Below are 20,860 nucleotides of genomic sequence, written 5' to 3' on the forward strand. Positions count from 1 at the left end.
AGTAAGACTTGAAAAATGAATGGTGGTAATGACAATGAAAGAAAGGGCAGTGTGAGAGGAATTTCTTAAAACAAAAATTGAGAAGTTCTGAGAAATGATTGAAGATAAGATTTGGAAGACAAGCAGGGAAATTAGGATTTTTCATGAAATTTTCACACTTGGGTAACTAGAAATTTTTGATAATAGCAAAGGATAGAACATTTGAAGGAAAACTTGTGGGGGAAACTGAAATTATTATGTATGTGATGTGAAGTTAATTACATGATTTACTTTAGAACATCATTATGCCTTTTTAAAAATAATTTCAAAAAGTATGGTTTAGTCTGACTGGACAGGCAATGTAGTCTTGTATCAGTACCATAAGTGTTGGAGACAGACCTATATTCCAACTCACCTTTAAATTTTTTTTTATTTGTTTTTGAGAGAGAGCGAGCGTGAGTGGGGGAGGAGCAGAGAGAGAGAGGGAGACACAGAATCTGAAGCAGGCTCCAAGTTCTGAGCTGTCAGCACATAGCCCAATGCAGGGCTCGAACTCACGAACCACAAGATCATAACCTGAGCCAAAGTCAGACACTTAACTGACTTAGCCACCCAGGCACCCCACCAACTCACCTTTAATAATGAGTATTTCAATGTGAGAGTGGAAAGTTATCAGTCTCTTTGGATTTTACTTTGTTCATCTGTAAACTAGAGATAGTAATACTTGCTTACAGGACTGCTGTGTGAACTCAGTAGTATGTTTATGCATGCTGGCCCATTTTAAGGCCTCAGTAATTATTAGTTTTCACTTCTTTCTTAAAAGATGCCAGACTTGGGGTGCCTGGCTGGCTCAGACGGTGGAGTGTGCAGCTCTTGACCTTGAGGTTGTGAGTTTGAGCACCACATTGGAGGTAGAGATTACTTAAAAAAGGATGCCAGCCTTACTCTTGGCTGTTGTCATATATTAAGATGGACACCAAAGAAGAATTCATAACATTTTTGTTTTTCCGTTTAGCATTTCACTGAAATCATAACCATGATTGTTCCCTAAATAAATGTAAAATCAGGCAGCTTATAATTGGATTAACTCAGAGGTAGTAATTATTGAATGTGTAGGTGTAGTTAACAGCTGTCATTTCTGGTAAGTGACTTTACTTAGAGGTTATATGTTTATGTGAGTGAGACTATTTCCTGGAAGGAAACTGTGGTCTACAGATCTTTATTATAATGTCATCTTTAATCTTTAACTCATGAACATTGTCCTATACAGACTATTTTCTTGAGGTAGTTTCTTGCAAGAAGTAAATGAATCCTCCTTATGAGCCTGTTAAGACTCCATAGACTGTCAGTAATATGGAAAAATTGGATATTTAATCAGGAATGTGAACATGTGTTTCAGGTAGAAAATTCCAAAGATAATGAAGATAGTATTCTACAAAGAGAAATTCCTGCCAGACAGTCTCGACGAAGGTTTCGGAAAATTAATTATAAAGGAGAGCGCCAAACCATTACCGATGACGTGGACATTAACAGCTATCTTTCTGTGAGTATATGTAGGAATAGTTCATGGATTTTCCTTAATTTTTATATATAGTATCTTTAATTTACATATATTTTTGATAATAGCATCACTTTGGGCTTAATGGATAAAATTTTGAGACAGATAAATGTATTTCATTTGTTAAAATACTTCTCACTTGAGTTTGGTAGAAATGCTTGTATGTACCAGTGGAAGTTTTGTTTTACTTTTGGTTTTGTTTAAATAATGTAAAAAAAAAAAAAAAAAAGTTCTTACCATATCTTTTTAGAACTTACTTGTGGATTTTCTTGCCTTTTGATTGCCTGAATAGAATACAGATTAGAGTTCTAGCTGAGAACTCAGGTAATAGACTCGTTGGGAGCTTTTTTCCTGATAAGCTGTAAGACATGTAAAGAAAGAAAAATATGTCACTTTTTCCCTTGTGATATGAGAGAAATACAAATACTGTGTGTTAGTACAGAAACATGCGCAAGTGTTAGCGATAGGTTTTCACATGCAAATATTAAAAAAAGAGAAGCAGATGAAATAATTAGCTTTTGTCACACCACAAGAAACATAAGCTGTTTCTCCAGAAGTCTTCAGTTTTGTAATTGTAGAAAACTTCATTTTAAACTAAAAAGTATTTGAATCAAGAAGTAAGAATAATCTAAGAAAGACTAAATCCAGGTGTATTTTATCAGTTTTCAAAGAAAACAGTCTAGAGATTGATTGCAAAATATAAAATATAAATATAAAAACAGTCTAGAGATTGATTGCAACAAAATTCCCGAGAGTATGTTTAATTCATTTGGTTGTCAGAAACAGAAATGCTTCCTTCCATGTTAGGAGTAAGGAGGATTATTTAGGGAGTTTTGTATAGTGGAATAAGTGTTACATTTAAGACAGCTCAAAGGATTTAGCCATGTTTGCCTAACTTCATTGATTCCATACATTCTATTTCCAACAACAAAGAGTTACATGAAATGATCCCCTATTTTTTTCACCACATCCAGAGGTACACAGTGTTCATTTCCTGTTCTTTTTATTTAATCATTTCTTTAAAAAAAATAATTTCTTTTTATGTAATAAATTCCCCCATAAAGAATTAATTTAAATGAACATGTTTTGCATTATTATGCAAGTAGTACATGCCTGTTTTAGAAAAATTGAAAGTTGACTAGTCATTACCACCCAGTTATGTAACCGTTGATGATATTTTGTATATTCTTAGATAAAAGTTCTTTCTACCTAAAGATAAATATATAAGCTTTTTGGCCAACTTGTAAAACTTAAACGTGGTTCTGCTTTATAACTTTTTAAAATTTACATGTGTAATCTGAACATCTTTGAATGCTCTTAAAGAAAAATTTTTTACATTACCCTAAATAGTGTCTCTTTATAGTGTCCTAATACTCCATTATAATAATTGTCATTATTTACTCCCCAATATTTGGTCATTCAGAATTTTTAGGTTTTTTTTTAACGCTAATTATCTTTGTGGTTACATGTGTCCAGTTATTGGTTTCTTTAGAAAAGTTCTAAGAAGTAGAATTTCTAAATTAAAGTACCTTTAATTGCATTATTTGGTTTTCCTTATATGAGCTAGAGTGCATAGTTTGTATGTGTGTTTGGATTACTTACTCCAGTCTCAGCTCTAGTGTGTTCTTAGATTATTTTAGTGTCATGTCATGAAGCCTAATAGATTCTATATTTCCTCTAGGTAGCTATAGCTTATGCTCATGTCATTTACTTGTAACTCTCATGTGTGCTGAAAGTTGTCGTCTTGGGGTTATGCTGGGTTCCTGAGTGGACCAGAAAGAGCAACAGGCACACTGCTTGGGATTCAGTCCATTTGATGAGTCTAAGTGAAGTGTGGCATTGTTGCATTTAAAGGCTTCTGTTGCTAGTTTTAAGTACTCAGCCTACTAAGTACTGTCAGGGATTTGGCAGAGGGAAGAGCTAAGTTGATTCAGGGTAATAACTATGAGATTAGATTTTTGGTCATGATACTTGCATTTGCTGTTTCTTGAAAAAATAGTGTGTGTTTGCTTTTGATTCAAAAGGGATATATTTCAGGCAACTTGGAAAAGAGTATAAGAGCTTTTCATTTACTTTTCATTAAAGTCACCAGTATGTAAAACCTATGTGTCTGTTCAAATACCTATATATTGATAGTTGGCCTAGATAAGGATGCTGCTGTGTAGCAAAAATGTTAATTAGTATTTGTGAAAACATCCAGTAGAAAATTGGTTTTATGGCTACTCTGGGGCCCTTTACTTCTTTTGTTCTTCTGTCAGCGATTCAGAGAGATCAAAAGGAAGCATTTTTTCTTTTAGACAGTAGCTGAGTTATCTTTTCATTTGCAAACTATCATCAACCTTTTCTTGCTAAACTGCTGAAGGTCAAAAATTCTTAAAGATGTACGGCATAATTTGTTACTATCCTTTGTCATAAGTATTATTAGTATATAACCTATACATCAAAGTTTTGTGGTACTAAAGACTTGGCATGTTTTATTCTGTAACTGAACGCTTAGAATGATTGAAAAGAATGGTTTATTTTTATGAATTATTTTCATATTTTTGTTATATATTGCTTTATGTGAAGATGAGAACCATAATGGGAAAGGGAAAGGTTGTTTTTCTTAATGTTAAAGGAGCATTCCTGACAGTTATGTTTTTGAAACTTCTTTGGGTATTCCTCTCAGAGTTTTCAACATATTTAAATGTTTTCAGATGCTCTCTGTGAGAATATTTTAAGGTTTGGATCTTTGAGTAAGGTGTGTTTCATATTTAGAAATAGCAAAAAGGTGATTGGGAGTAATCAGTGAATAAGATGGGTAATTATGCCAACTGGAAATAGTCAAGCAGTTACAGGAGACATCTGTCTTGACTTCTTCCTTACTTTCCATATGATTGGGGCATTTCATCTAAATCCTTCATGCTTTGGTTGCTTTCGCTCAGAAACTGAGGTTAATATTTGTCTGCCTGTGTTACAGGGTGGTTGCTGAAGTACATGGGAACATGTTTGTACACTCATAGTCTAATCAGTCAGTAATATCTCTAGACACTTCCTTTCAAATGTTTCAAGATGTATACCCTCCTCACCTGTCAGTCTCTCCATGTGATTGCCTTAGTATTCACTGCCATTCTTTCTAGAACTCTTGTAATAGCATCTCTCATACTACTCCAGCCCACTTACACTGTAAAAGGAATATTTTTTTCATTTTAAGAGATATGGAAAATTTTTTCTAAATTGGAAAGTGTTTCATAATCTCTTCATTAAAAGATACCTAATTAATTATTGTGTCCATGAACCATGAGATCACAGCCTGACTTGAAATCAAGAGCCACACGTTGAACTGACTGAGCCACCCTGGTGCCCCTATTTTCAGCTTTACTGAGATATAATTCACATATAACAAACACTATGTAAGTTTAAAGTATACAGCATGATATTTGATATACATATTATGTTGCAATATGATGACTGTATATGTGTGGATATGCATGTGTTGAAGGCTTAGAAACCTGTTGGTATAATCATCTTTTACATATACTGTTCCTTTTACTTAGAATGGTCTTTTATTTTTTGTCTTTTTGGCAAAAATCTTAATTGTCCTCAAGACTCAATTCCATATCATTTCATGGGAAGCCTCTGTGATTTTGGGGAAGAATTAGGTACACATCTCTGTATCCCATGTATATGTTTGTGATCTTTCATGAGACTTTCATGTATTGTAATCATTTGTTCAGTTGTCCACCTCTCACATCAGATACTTGCCTTGAAAATGTGAACAGAACCATCATCATTGTGTCCTCTGAACTTACTATCTTTCAAAATGGGATTGCCTTTTTTTCCCCCATCAGCTTCTTTAGATTCCTGTGTAACTTTGGGCACATTTTGTAACTTTCCTGCATCTGTTTTCATAAATAATCTATAAATTTATGAAAGGATTAAATGAGAGAATTTAAAAGTTTCTGCCTAGTGTTTGGTGCTCTGAAAAACTTTCATTATGTCAGCAACTTCTATTCCTCTTGTTATTGTAAATACTCAGTCTTTGTTTTTGTTGCTTACAAAATGATTTTCCTATTTATTCTGTAGCTGAGTATGAAATACATCCAAGATATTTAAGCATGTTGGGGAGCCTGGGTGGCTCAGTCAGTTAAGCATTCGGCTCTCAGTTTCAGCTCAGGTCTCCATCTCACGATTCATGAGGTTGAGCCCTGCATCCAGCTCTGTGCTGACAGTGTGAAGCTTGCTTAGGATTCTCTCTTTCTCCCTATCTCTGTCTCTCACTTACTCGCTCACTCTCAAAATAAATAAATAAACTTAAAAAAAAAGTTATTGAAAAGATATTTAAATATGTTAATATAATAACAAGCTAAAGAATTAGAGCAAAGGGAAAGGAAAAAGAAAATCAAGGTGGCTTGAGGTTAGGACAACCAATAGTCAGCCAACTGCCGCTGTCCTCACCGCACCCAAATTATTTTTGTAGTGTGTATTCATAGTAGCTCACTTCAAACAAGGTAATTTCTTTGTCCAACCTTAAGAGGTAAAGTGGTTACTCAATGTATATGAAAGTCACTGAAAGTGTGCTTTTCTGTATACAGTAAGTAGCTAGAGTCCAGTTAAATGACAACAGGAGATGTCTGCCAAACTGATCACTGGTTTTGGGATTACTGATTTGAAGGGCTTCTTTGTGATAGTAGTTAGCAAAGCCAGTAGTTTAGCTCAAGTGTCTTAAAATGTAAATTGCAAAACAGTCCTCGGACATGGGGAGAAAATAGTTTTTATTTATATGTAGTATTATCCTTTTAAATTTCTGGCAAGTTTTGTGTCTATTTCATAATGAACACAAAATATTTTCGAGGGGTGCCTGGGTGGCTCAGATGGTTAAGCATCTGACTCTTGGTTTTGATTGCATCATGATCTTCTGGTTTGTGGGATCATGCACCTCGTGGGGCTCTGTGCTGACAGCGTGGAGTGTGCTTGGGACTCTCTCTCTCCCTGTCTCTGTACCTCTTCCCTGCTTGCATGTGCTGTTTCTCTCAAAATGAATAAACTTTAAAAAAAATAAAAAGTTTGAGATTAGTTGGTTTTTAAATGTCTTCCTCACTTGGCACTAGTTTATTTTTTTAGCTTTCTAGCATCATTATTTTGTTGGAGGTCCTTTCCTTTGGTCCTGTTTTTCTCTCTCCCTGTTCTTAGAGCCTTCTTTACCTAAGGTAATTCTGTCCTTTGATGAAGCAGTTTGAATTTTAACATTTCCTCCTTTTGTCCAGAATGGTATCCTACTGTGCCTTCCAGAAAACAGAGTAAACAACTTATTTAAGAATTTCCTGCATGTCTGTATTTTTTTTACGTAAAGTTGATTGCTGTGTTTTAATTGCCATCAGTGGTGAAAATTTTTCAAATGTAATGAGTTGAATTTTTAATACTGGTGTATATATGTGAAGTTAAATGGTAAAATTAAAGCAGGATCAGTAAGGGGGAAGTATCTTGGTTTCACCAAAGTCAAGCACCAAGTATGCCTTTAGTTAACTTGAAATGAATTTCCAGAATACCAGAGAACATTCATGCTCATTTTTGTGAAAACATCAATAACTGAAATGTAAATAGGGACATTCTTCAAAGGTTTAAAAAAATCTTGTTGGTGTTCTGGTACTTCATTTATGAAATTAGAGCCCTTTTTATTGATTTCTCCTTGCTCCTGCTATATTTTTGAATAAGGAACAGTATGGTTGTTTGGTGTGCTTGTTATCTTCTCTTAACTAGGTCCCACGTTCCTCAGTAGACTACATTTTTTTCTTTCTTGTCCCCTATGTTGCTTTTTACATTCTCAGGCACAGGATAAGCCACTGGTCATGCTTTTCTCTTTCTCCATCATGGCACCTGCATTTAAGTGGAACCATTAAACTGTTCGCAAAAAGACACATGGAAAGAGGGATTTCCATGGACGCATCATGGGTCATGGTTTTAAATTTAGAGGGCTTCCTTTTGGTCACCTTTATAGATTTTCTTTCTACAGTTCATTGTTCTAGGAACGTATGCAGGTGGTAGGTATGGTATGATACTCTAGAATCTGATTTTAGGTGCACAAATTATAATGAGGCATGCAGCTCTTCCTCTTCTGCACCCTCTTTGATTTCATCTTAAATTTCCTGCTCTTCTGCGGTGCAGGCTGTTGAGTTTGGATTCAGAGCATATTTAGCAAGATTAAGACATAATTGTCAGTACACCTGAATAGGAGGTGATTATTAGGATCAGATCATGTAACCACCTTTATGTTGGTATCCTGAATAATGGCTCTATTCTTGTACTGGTCCATGAATGTGACATCTTAAGTTTTTTAGCAAAATGTGTTCTGCTTTGGTAGAGACTGTGAGTGTTTTATTTATCAAGCCATTCCTTTGGTAAGAAATGAGATCCTGCCCCCTGAAAGCTCATCAGAAATTAGAGGACTTTGGTCCACACATATGATTCCTGAAATCTCCTTATGGAGGATGTCTTAGTCCATTCAGGCCGCTGTAACAAAATGCCACAGACTGAGTGGTTTATAAATAACACAAATTTATTTTTCACAGGTCTAGAGGCTGAAATTTTAAGATGAGGGTGCAGGCATGTTTGGGTTCTGGTGAAAGCCTCTCAGCTTACAGACTCTGACCTCTCACTGTCTGCTCACATGATGGAAAGGGCTAGGTAGCTTTGTTAGGCCTCTTTTATAAAGGCTCCAGAGTGCTTTTATAGCGGTGGTGCTTAGCACCTGCATTACAGAAGAGGACTATCCTCTCAATTCATGAGTGTCTAACATCTCCAAGTAGGAAAATTCTTCCCATTTGCCTCCTGAGAAATAATGTGGAATTCTTGACAGGAAGTTCTCGTACCTAGTTAGAGGGTGATGAGTCCACCAATGGACAGAGAAAAAGCAAAGGGGTGATACTGTAATCGAACTAAGGACAGATGCCTGCCTGGAGCAGTTTAAAAAAAAATTCTGAAGAAAAAATGCTCATTGTAGAAATGTAAAAACATGCAAGAACATTAAGAGAGAAACTTGCTGTAATCCTCAAACCAGAGATAGCTAGTGTTGCTAACGATTTTTAAATATATCTTGATTAATTCAGATCTTCTAATTTAGATAGTGCTGAATTTTTATATCTCCTACTTTTCTACTACACATGCAATTTTTTCCCAAAACATATAATATTAATATTATATCATACGAGTGTAACATAGGATTCCCATGCAGCTTCTACTTTTTCTCCCTATTACAAACAACATGTATGAGTTAACTGGACTTGGATTTTTTTTTCTTAGGGTTGATTAGTAGAAGTTAAATTACTGGATTAAGGATGTAAAAATTATTTTTAAGGCTCTACATAAGTATTGCTAACTTCTAAATGGTCGTTTTAAGAAATTGTCTTGATCAGTCACTTTTTTATGAACTTCAGGAATGTTGGGAGTGCAGGGTGTGCTCTTTTGGTCTCCTTTGTCTTTTAAGGTGACACTCATTCATATGGATCTGCTCAGGGAACCAGAATTGGAAAATTGTTTTTAACTTACTTGCAACTTTATGCAGTAGCTGCTAATGAAACCTCTTCTGAAGATTGTTTGAAGCAACTCTGATACGGGGCGCCTGGGTGGCTCAGTGGGTTAAGTGTCCGACTTCAGTTCAAGTCACGATCTCACGGTCCGTGAGTTCGAGCCCCGCGTCGGGCTCTGGGCTGATGGCTCAGAGCCTGGAGCCTGCTTCCGATTCTGTGTCTCCCTCTCTCTCTGCCCCTCCCCAGTTCATGCTCTGTCTCTCTCTGTCTCAAAAATAAATAAAACGTTAAAAAAAAAAATTGAAGCAACTCTGATATTAATATATACCAGTGGCCCAAGGTAATGATTTTCAAGAACATTTGGGTTGGAAGAATTATAACTACTGAGACATAGCAAACACATTAATGCTGATTTTTATTGCTTTTTAGTTTGATTTGTTATCTGTTCAGAAACTATGCTTTGTTCAGCATTTGGCTTTTATAGTACTAGAAAATGCATTATTTAAAATTAGAGAAGTGAGGGGCGCCTGGGTGCTCAGTCAGTTAAGTGACCCAACTCTTGATTTTGTCTCAGGTCATGATCTCATGGTTCAGGAATTGGATTCCCACATTGGGCTTTGCACTGACAGTGCGGAGCCTGCTTGGGATTCTTCTCTCTCTGACCCTCTACCACTTGTTCTTTCACTCTCAAAAAAAAAAAAAAAAAAAGAAAAAAAAATAGAGAAGTGATTTAAAGGTGGTCTCAAATATAATCCACGAATCTTCAGATGGAGAGAATATTCTCAATAGTTTAATCTTTTAAATGAGATTTATTTTTCCACTTATCTTTATATATAGCTCTATTTTAATTATAGGTAGACCTCATTTTTAAAGAAAATACAGTATTTTAAAACTTTACATTAGCTTTGCATATAGTGTATAGCACATTTGACTGTTTGCTATACACATAGAATGTATTTATTTGCATGTGTGTGTAGGTGATTGAATGAGTGAAAAATGCTTCATATAACTGCACGGTGTAGGGTAAAGTGGAAGCGTGGTGTGCCTTTTTATTGTTCCTTCAGTTTCACTGATTCTAATTATAGAAGCTTACATCACCTTAGTTGGTGATGAAGGCTTCCCTCTCCTTTGCTTTTTCTTCCTTGATCACTCCCTAAGGAAGGATCATATTTCATAGTGCTTATGTGTCCTGCTGGTAGCTTTAACAGAGTTTTCAACAGCATGGTGCTGACCATTTAGTGGACATAGATGATCATGTGCTGAAGCACACTTTTCTTACAAAAGAATAGGAGGAGAGTGTTGATACTCTGGCTTCCCTATTTTCAGAAAGGCTGACGAATAGATAGAATGCAATTTGAAATCAGGAATTCCTGAGGGGCACCAGTAATCAGAGTTAACTATGTCTGGTAACTTAATGAAGATTCATTTCAAATGTTCAAGTTAAGCAAGGGATGAGGAAGAGGTGGGAAAGCTTGCTGTGATCTTTTAAAAGGGCTTGTATGTTACCTCTGCCATTACGGTAAACGGTCATTCATCTTCCAAAAGGATTAAAGTGTTTTTACTATATAAATCCATACATTTAGCAATTTATATTTTGAAGACCAAATACATAAAACTGAAATACAGAAATGAGTGGCCTGTTTATTTTATTTTGTGAAACTCCATAATTTTTCTTTTGTTCACATGCTTTTGAGGTCGGTTTCTCTTAAGTTGTGATTGCAATATTTCAATGTGCAAATGGGAAATAAACGGTATGACTTTGCCTGACATTACTATGACCTGGTTTTTCTTATTGTTGTTTTTTTGTTTTTATGTCTGGAACGTATATTCTCTGATAACTTACCTTTATCCCTAATGACCTTTTTTCTCCTTTTCAGTGTTGTTGCTTATTAAGTACAAAGTATACTTCTAGTTTAGCATCTATCAGAACTTCATTTTTGGCTTTCTATGCAATATGAGTTCAGATGTTTTGGTTTGTATTTTTGTTTAGATATCGTTTATACAGATAACATACATTTTATATCTTAGCTATATAGCATCTAGATTTTTATAAAAACAACTTTGTAATGCTTTGAACCTTTCAAAGCCAATATAGGTTGATTGCTTTATTTTATGGTGGTGCAGAGGATCCTCCTGAAGCTAAAGATTTCATCTTATGTGGCTTAGCATTATGGCGTTTGATGTACAGGGGAAATGTATTCTTAAATGGCTATCCTGTGGTGATGATTCCTAGATAATGTGTAGATCAGGGCATTCTCCTTGCTGCAATTACTTCATTTGAATTGGTAAGATAATGGAATGAGATCACAATAAAATTCTAAAAATGATGGAAGTGAAAAAAATGTTCTTTCACCTGATCATATTTTTAGTGATTTGACAAATTACTGACTATTCTCTTCAAAAGATGTTTATTTCTTCCTTCATTAATTAAGAGGTCATGTTGTTCTTTCTGAAGAAGTAATGTGGTCTGGTGTACCATCAGAGTGCTGGTGGATTCATAGCTGAATATAGGACTTGGCCTATTTGTTTCTTTCATGGTATTGTTGCACAGGGAGAGTCTGCATGCACGATTCGCCATAGGGTTCCCTAGAAGGGCACATAGTATGAGATGATGTGTAGAACAAGGAAAAGGGTGATGTCATCTTCACTTCCAGGCCACACTGAAGGAAAAGAGAATTGTTGCTTTATTGAATTGGTGTTTACAATAGTGGTTTCTAACATATGGCTTTTAATGGATTGCATTTCACACACAGGGCAGCAGTTTCTTTAAGCAGCTAAGAGATAGCTCTCCCTTGCTCAGCTTGAGGTCCTTCTTTGTGTGCTATCAGCATGATTTATTATAAAAAGGGGGAAATGTGACCATTATGATTTAATTTTTGATTTGGTAATAATTTATCCTGTTGGTACTGTACATGAATGTAATTATTATCTCCCACTGAAACTGAAATACTCTTTTAAGTCATGTTACAGATGTTTATGTACAAAGGCTTGTCTTTTAGAAATTTATCTTTAGGAATTGTTGGGCTTCATTTACACACAGTGCCTGCTATCATTTTTCTGTTTTAAAAAATGAGTGATTAAAATTAGATTTTAGCTAATTTATTCTTGAATGCTTAATGTTATGGTGAAACTCCCAACTCATTGTAGTTTATTTAAAATAATTGAAAAAAATACATTGGTGTTTGAAAATCAGCCTCTATATATTTTCCATGTTTTATGTTTAGAAAGCTGGTCATGCTCATTTGTACTTTTGAAATTTAATTTTACATTTAAACGCAAAATTTTTACATCTATTCCTTTGAAATTTTTGCAGAAAACATAATTCTTAAGTTTTATAGAAATCTTGATTCATAAGTGATCACATATTTTGAAAGCATGAGTTGTCTTTGTTCAGAATAATATTTAGCTTTACTAAAGTTAATTGTAGTTTTGTAAGTAACAGTATAATTCAGATTGGCAGCATAGTATTGTTGAGAAAGTGACTCATACTTTGCCCAGAGGTATTGAAGACCTCTTTTTTGGGGTATGGGGGGGTGTGTGCTAATGACAAGATGTTTCTTTGACAGTGGAGTCCTTTGTAGTAACACCTATCTCTCAGGTTATAATTTCTTCTCTTACGTTGCATACCCCTTGTCTTCATAATAGTGTTAGGTTAATAAAGCAAAATAATTGTACTCCTCTGCTTTGTTCATCAGTTGTAAGTCTCAGAATTTTATTGTCTGAAGGTGTACCAAGCATTTTACCGTTGGAAACTGTGTCTTTTTTTCGCCATTGGGAGGCAACATTACCACCTTAAGTGCAAGCTCCTCATAGGAGTATCTGCAGTAGATGCCTTGTGGCAGAACTGAAGAGTAAGGGTGGGTACTAGAGGAATTGTGTTTTTAGATTGGACAGGGTGTGGCAAAAATTTTTTTTCTGTAATTTTTATAGCAAAATGAGGTTAATTTTTCGTCCAAGCTCAATTTTTTAAGCAGTTATAATTTCATTCTTCTCTTATGCTTCTGAGTTTTACTGGCTTCCTGTGTCTTTCTAGGAATTGAGCACTGGGCTGCAGGAAAGTACCATATTGCATAGATTATTCTTCCTCAGAGGAGTTGGTACATGCTGCAAGTCGGCTGTTGTGCCTGTGATGTAAAAGCTTTCCTTTGCAAAATGCAATTCTATTGTTTCCACTTAAATGTACTAATTACAGAAAACCTTAGTGCTAGTTTTGATATTTGATGTTAATTTAGAGTATCTTGAAGGTTATACGTTTTAGAACAGTTAATTGATAAATGGGAAGTTTTGCAGGCAGAAATCCCTGAATGAGTAGTGTAACAAATACATGTGTGATATCTGAGAACTGAGCTGCCTTATGTATTTGTAATGCAAGTATCTTACCAGAGCTAATTATTTTCCCTTGGGAGGACAATCCTGTGCTAAATTTGAATAATAATATTAGGAAATCTGCTTCCCAAATAAAGCTATGTATCAATGTACAGAATTAAAAATCAAGATGGATTTTTTAAAACTGAAATAGAGAGGTGCTGCTTGCCAATTTTTTTTTTCTTATAGAATGTAGCTTGCTGACGTGTCTCATGGAAGGGTGTGTGTGTGTCTGTGTGTTCTCAGTAAATTGCTTTTTGGGCTACATCTGCAGATACAGTAGCCAATTGATCTAATGCAGTTTCTGAAGGCTTTCTATACAGGTGATGTCATCCTTTTAGCTCTATTCTCCTCCCACTCTCTTTCCTTCTTATTAGATATTTCATCTTACTGCAGAGCATGGAATCAATAGGAGCTTCTCCTTAGGGAGCTGCTGTGAAACAGGCAAGGACAGTAGGAATTAAAACACTAACATATAGTCTTGTTTTAGCAGAAGATGTAGGGTTTTTGTATCATATCCTATATAAATTTTCAACCAGAAAAGCCAGAGTTAGATCAACATTACTGTCTTACTGATGCATTAGAACAAGAAGCAATACTGCTGAGCTGTAAATAGTGCATGTGAAAAGAGAACATTTTAATTTTGGAGATTTTCAGGCATTCTCCAGGACAAACCTGTTAGAGCATATCTATCTTTTAAGTACCATTTGCTTGCTCAACGTTGATTTTTTCTTTTTTTAAACCTTTGGTGATTAAGAATATCAAGAAGAAACTTTCATTTTAAGGATACAGTGTTCTGGTTTGCTTCTGATGCAGAAGAAATACTGCAGTGCTTGCTCTACAGAATGAAATAAGTTGAAGAAGAGACAAAGCTGTGTTACAGAGAGGAAAGGTTTCTCAGGATCCAGGAACACAGATTTGGTGCATGTTGCCTTATTTGCGCTGATTGATACCGTATTAACTGTTGTGTTACCGCTGTGCATGTCTGTGCCAGGTGCCTGAGGAAGCATGTGTATGTCTGTATGTACTGAGCCAGAAATGTAAACATCTTAATTTGCTGTGATTTGCTTGTTAAAAGTGAACCTTGTGATGAAAACTGTTGCAGTTATTTAGAACAATACTCTGAGCTACTGAAAGCTCCTAATTTCAGTGTGAAAGGGATTTGGAGATCTGGGATCTGCCTTTATATAACACTGCAAATGGCGTATGATTTGTAAAAAGAAACTTAACAGAATTTTGTCATCATACTCATCCGTGTGGCTCTGGTTTGAAAAGGAAACTACCCTTTCCAGCCCAGGAAATGGCTTTTCTTGTTCGCTGTTATGCCAATTGTCTTCAGCCATGGGCCTCCAAAGTAAGTAATGTGTATTATTTTCTTAGAGATTGATATAATCTAGTTATTAAATTTAAATTCTATTTTGAATTGTAAATGAGCCTTATTGTGCTGTTACATTTTCTAAACTGTAAAAATAAGAATTACAAAGCAGTCTTAAAAGCTAAATCTCATGGCCATTTTGTTTTTCAATTTAAAGGAATCTCTAAAGTGTCCTAATGTACCTCTAAGAGGATATGAAAAAACCTTCTTAATAATCTGTAGACTTAAAATGTAATGCATTTGAGGTGTACTGCCTTCAGACTGAATCATTTGGTTATAGCTATTTCTGTACTTTTCTGTGAGTGTACTCTTTAAGTTGATGGCATTGTATTGCCTCATTTTAAGTGGTTGATGTATATAGCTATGTTAGTCTAATCTCTAGCTTATGCTATACAAATTTTTATCACACAGAAATTTTAGGAAGACGGGGTAATTCTTAACCAGTGGAATATGAAGAAAATTATTATTAAAAGGAACTATATGAAAATTTTTTATAGTGTTCTTAAGCATTTTAAAAATAGTAGTAAACTATTAGTAGCTTGAGACATTAAGATAGCATCTGTTATATTTGTCATTTTTTTAAAAGCAAACATTAACTCACAGTAAAGCAGAATGCTACACAAAAGGACATGCTAGGTTTTAGGAAAATATACAGTGTAATTTAATAAATTGTATTGTTTATATTGGCTGTTTATATAGATCTGGAATCTGATGCCACTCAAGTTCTCTTTCCTGTTATGTAAATTTCAAAACAAAAACAGAGTAGTATGAATTTTTAGTTTTGTCTTATAAAAACTAAATGTGTTAGTAACATTTTAATTGACTCTGTTAAGATTTCTTTATGGTTTTGTTGAATAGAGACAGGCACAATAGAGGCATTTCCTAGGATGAAATCATGTCTTTGTTTAAAGGTTGTCCTACTGATGGTGACTAAGGGAGAAATACTAGGATAGCGTCGTCGTAGTATACAGTTTTATCTGAAAGATGGCTCACTGCCTATCTTTCTTAAATGCAGCTTCTGGAAAGACATTGACATTCATTATCAAACAACTGATTGAAATGTAAAGAGATGGAAAGAAACATAGGTATACACTTCATTTGTACTATCTGGTAAGACAAGGGTGGCCTCTGTAGTACAAATGCCACCTGTGGGGTCCATGCTTTGTGGATGCTTGATGGCGACACTACTGAGGTTTAAAACATACAGAAGGGAAATGGATGAGACCAAATGAATACGCTTTAAAGAAAATCAAGAATGAGATATAGGGATTGTTTTTTTTAGAATAACAACAAAAAATAGACCTTGGTGGTACTGGTAATCAACTTTTAAGATTTAACAAGTGTAGAAGAGCCAAAGGGGATTTAAAAAAAATCAGATTTTAAGGTTTGATTCGATGCCAGCAAATACCATCTGAGCAGGATTCTGTGATTAGTACTTGACTATGTAAATTAAGTATTTATAAAAGAGTACATGTCTCCTTTTCCCCTCCCCCATCTTTCATGTTATTCCTGATGGAATTTTAACTCTGGATTGTGATTAAACACATTAAACCTGTGATTAATTTTTCATACTTGGTACTTTTGATTTTCCAGTACATCCTACTGATTTTTATTTATTAATTCATGTATTTTGCCCACCCTACTACTTGGATTTCATTACTTCTGAATTCTTTTATGTTCTTAACAGAATAAGTGGTTCTAGCAGCAAGAGAAGGGGAAAGGGGGAGTAGATGAACTTAAATGTTCAAAATGCCTTACTTTATATTTATAAAATAATTGTTTATTATATAAAATAATAAATCTAAAGTCTTTTCTTTTTAGCACTTTGAAAAAGTTAATGCCTTGTCTTCTGGCATCCAGTGTTAGTGATGAGAAGTCTGGACTCCTTTTAATTCTTATTCCTTTGTCAAGCAATCTGTTTTTCTTGTTGTTTGTGGTTAGTTGTGTTTTTCTTTGGATTTTATTTTTATCCTTTATGCCGTGAAGTTTTACCATGGATTGTTGTAATTTTTGTTTTGTTTTGTTTTCTTGGTACCTGGAAGTCTCTCTCAAGCTGAAGATTCCCCTGGGTATTCATTTATGGGAAATTTATTTTTTGAAAACTGCAGTTCTCGTCTTATTGCTCCAGATGTTAGAACTCTGGATCTGTCCAAAATATCTCTAAACATTTGTTTCATACTTTATTTTCATTCCATGCATTTTCAGTCTGATCTTCTAGCTCACTGATTCTCCACTTGTGACCATTTGCTGTTCTGCTCTTCATCTTTTAAATTTCTAATTGTAGTAATCATTTATGAAATCTCCACTGATGATTTTTCACAACCACCCTTGTTTAATAACTTGTTTTCCTTTTATGGATACCATTCATTTACCTCATTGTTGTCTTAGCTTTTTCTTCACGTTTCAGTTCTTCTCTTAGTTGAGTGTGTGTGGATTTTTTTCAGGAGGTTGATGTTCCTTGAGTGACTGAGAATTCACCTTCCTGGTCTGTGGAAATTGCTTGCCCAAAGGAACTGTTTACTGGATGGAAGAGGCATTACCTCTTTGGCTTCTATTTGCCTTCTCTTAGGTGCTCTTGGGTCACAGGTCAAGGAAGTGCTTCCATTTTCTTTTTTTTCTTAAAAAATTTTTTTAATGTTTATTTTTGAGAGAGAGAGAGAAAGAGCACAAGTTGGGGAGGAGCGGAGGGAGAGGGAGACACAGAATCTGAAGCAGGCTCCATGCTCTGAGCTGTCAGCACAGAGCCCGATGCCGGGCTCAAACCCACAAACCATGAGATCATGACCTGAGCCACAGTCCGTCACTTAAATGACTGAGCTACACAGGCGACCCCAATTTTCATTTTTACACACAACTAAATCTATAGGTTGTTTTTTTGTTTTGTTTTGTTTTGTTTTTGGCCCTTATCTTACTTATCCTGTCTGTAGCTTCTGACACAACTGATCACTCCCTTCTGAACAGACTTTGTTCAGACTATAAGCCAAAGTCTTCACCATGAGTCACTAGACAGTGTATGACTCTTCTCCCTTTATCTTCTGGTACATTCCTCCTCATTCATTGCATCTATTCTAGTTTTCTTGCTTGTCTCAAAGTTGCCCACTCTTTTTAACTTTTTTTTTTTTAATTTGAGAGAGAGAGTGAGTGTGAATAGGGAAGAGTAGAAGGGGGAGGTGAAAAGAGAGACAGACTTAACCAGGTTCCATGCTCAGTACTGAGACCAACACGGGGCTTGATCCCACAACCCTGGTATCATGACTTGAGCCAAAATCAAGAGTCAGAAGCTCAGCTGACTGGGCTACTCAGGCCCAAAGAGGAAACTGATTTCCTTTTTTCTCAACAAGTCTGCCAATACTTTAAATAAACTTACTCTTAAATGCAAATATTGAATGAAAGCTGCTCTTTGCTTTTAAAAATGTTAAAGTGGGGAGATACATGTGTCTTAGAATAGAAAAACTCTAATACTTACTGTTGTTTAACAGTATTCCTTCAAACTTCATCTTTTAGTAAAAATAATGAATTTGAATTAGGCACGCATGCTTCCGCTGTAGTTTGACTTGCCTCAGGCAGAGTGCTGGTGTAACATACCCAAGGCTACTGTGATTAGATAAAGCTTTTTCCTTTAGGGCTTTTGAGAAATTTTAGACTGTCTGTCTAAAACAGTTTCCAAACTGTGCTTTTTGGGCCTTAGAATCTATTTTTAATTCTCTCTCATTGTCAGCAGATATTTCAAGGACATGTCACTCTCTCTACTCCTGGAAGCTCCTTTATAAATCTGCTTTTAATTTCATAAGGCTTCTGTCTTCTTGTGCCTTGACTAATGTTTCATGTCTCCATACGTATGTCTTCCATTTCATCTTCTATGATGCTAGAGTAATCTTTTTAAAAAGCAGATCTCTTCTAGTCATTTTCTTGCTTAGAGTTCTTTAATAGCTTTTTTTCTAGTAGAGGAAATCTAAAAATACTACTTCTGGCTCTACGTATATCCCCACCTGAGCTACCCTGATTTCCTTACTGTTTTCTGATTGCATCATGCTCACTCAAGCTTATTTAGATGGGTAGATAGGTAGGTAGGTAGATATAGATACACATACACACACTTATACATAATAGGAATAGAGAGAGCATGAGTACCGCATTCAAAGGAGTAGGGTGAAAACATAGAAGTAAGTTCACTTTCCACTCATTTTCAGCTTCCCGTATAGGCTCTGATGTTGAGAGTTTTTGTTTTTACCTAATTTATGTCACTTTGTACTTGGTTTCTGATGGTTTTAAGTTACATGCTCATTCTTAGCTCTGCTTTGTATGTCAAGTATGTTAGCACTTAACATGTTCTCATAAGGGATTCTAGTAAAACTCATTTTTGACCCTTATTTAATTTTTTTATCATAAAATGCCAGAATGTATACTACTATGTATATAGCTACCCTTACACAGTAAGGGCTATAGAATTTTATCACATTCCAGTGTTTGTGGCCATTTTTTAAGTGGGAAGGTAAGAGAAAATTACCCTCACATACATGGATTTATATATATTTGTTTTCAGGTTTGAAAACATTTCAAATAATTTATTCATAGAAATAACAGAGGAATGTTTTCTTCATGCTGAAATTCCTTTTGGACTACCAGCCTTGATCTTTCTCTTTCACTAGAGAGTACTACTCTTGATTGTTTGGTATATATTTCTCCAGATCTTTTCTCCCACCCTTAGATAAGTTTGTACCCAGAAAATATGTAATGGTATTTTTAGGCTTTTAAAAAAATGAGTCTTACATTTATAATGATAGTTGCTTTTTTAATCAGTGTATCAAGGAGACCTATTCAACTTTGACTATACAGGTCTACCTCATACCTTGAACTGTTGCACAGTATTCCATAATAGGCTATAACAATTTAGCCATTCTCCTTGTGATGGTTGGTTTTCTTTAAACTGTTACAGTTTGTTCATAATGAATGTTCTTGTACATTCCTCCTTACACACCTGTATGCTTTTTTAGGATAGATACCGGAAGAGGACCTGTTGAGTCATAGGTGCATGTATTTTAAATGTAATACTTCTTAATGTTTATTTTCCAGAGGGGATACTCTTAAAATCACTCTCCAGAGTGGCTGTCCCAATTCATAACTCCCATTAGTAATTTATGAGAATATTGTGTTCCTCCATAGTCTTGCCCATATTTTGTATTATCCAGCTTTCTTTTTGCCAATTGATGAAAAAAAGTTACTTGTTTAAATTTTTATTTTGCTGGTTGTTGCCAGGGTTCACCAGTCTCTTCCAGCAGCCTTCTTCTCCTGCTGCTGTGACTTAATTGGTCCTGTATTGATATGGCAGAACCAAAAGCAAAGCAGTATTGGGGTCTGCATATAAAGCACTTGCCCCAGGGACACCTGGGTGGCTCAGTCGATTAAGCATCAGACTTAAGATCAATTCATGATCTCATGGTCCGGAAGTTTGAACCCCACATTGGGCTCTATGCAGATAGCTCAGAGCCTGGAGCCTACTTAGGATTCTGTTTCTCTCTCTCTCTATCTCTCTCTCTGCCCCTCCCTCCCCCCCCCCCCCCCCGCAACTCCCCATCTCTCTCTCTCAAAAGTAAACATTAAAAAAAATGAAATTTAAAGCACTTGCCCCAAATTGTTACCTGGACCTACAGAGAACTTTGAATCCATGAAATACACATTTTGGTACGTTAAGTCTATCTGAGACATAACAGCAGCTCTGTCTGTCACTGCCCTTCTCAGAAGCTCTCTGTTACCTATCGGAATCAAAGTTAAAATACATACTTTGTTCGACATTGAAGATTATGCTCTACGTCTAGCCTCTTTTAATGCATGCTTTCTCCTTTATATGTACACAGTCTTCAACAGATTATGTACTTTTTCATAATCTTTGTATTCAAGCTGAATAACCTTTCCAACCTCCAAATAAAACTTTGATACTGGTCCTCATGGACATTTGAGCTCCAGCAGAGCCCAGAAGTTCAGGTATAAAAAAATGGATAAAGGAACTGTGGAAATTAGGAGAGATTGAAAGACCTGGTAGGCTCCAAGGATCATGGTGAATTGAGATTGCTCATGAAA

General features: G+C 35.4%; 1 protein-coding gene across 10 annotated transcripts in view; it reads left to right on the plus strand.

Annotated features, from left to right (window-relative positions):
• The window catches only part of RAPGEF6 (Rap guanine nucleotide exchange factor 6), a 196,630-nt gene that overhangs the window by 72,011 nt on the left and 103,759 nt on the right, over positions 1 to 20,860 (plus strand). For 9 of the 10 annotated variants that reach the window (XM_025923608.2, XM_086704659.1, XM_025923607.2 and 6 more), the window contains one exon: positions 1,379 to 1,522. In XM_025923608.2, coding sequence (XP_025779393.1) covers positions 1,379 to 1,522 — 144 coding nt within the window. Of the gene's footprint in view, positions 1 to 1,378; positions 1,523 to 9,323; positions 14,762 to 20,860 lie in introns of those variants that run through there. The other variant, XM_086704711.1, reaches the window with a different exon arrangement.

This window comes from Puma concolor, chromosome A1, assembly GCF_028749965.1.
Source record: "Puma concolor isolate L17-30 chromosome A1, mPumCon1.1.hap2, whole genome shotgun sequence".
In the NCBI taxonomy this organism is placed as follows: domain Eukaryota; kingdom Metazoa; phylum Chordata; class Mammalia; order Carnivora; family Felidae; genus Puma; species Puma concolor.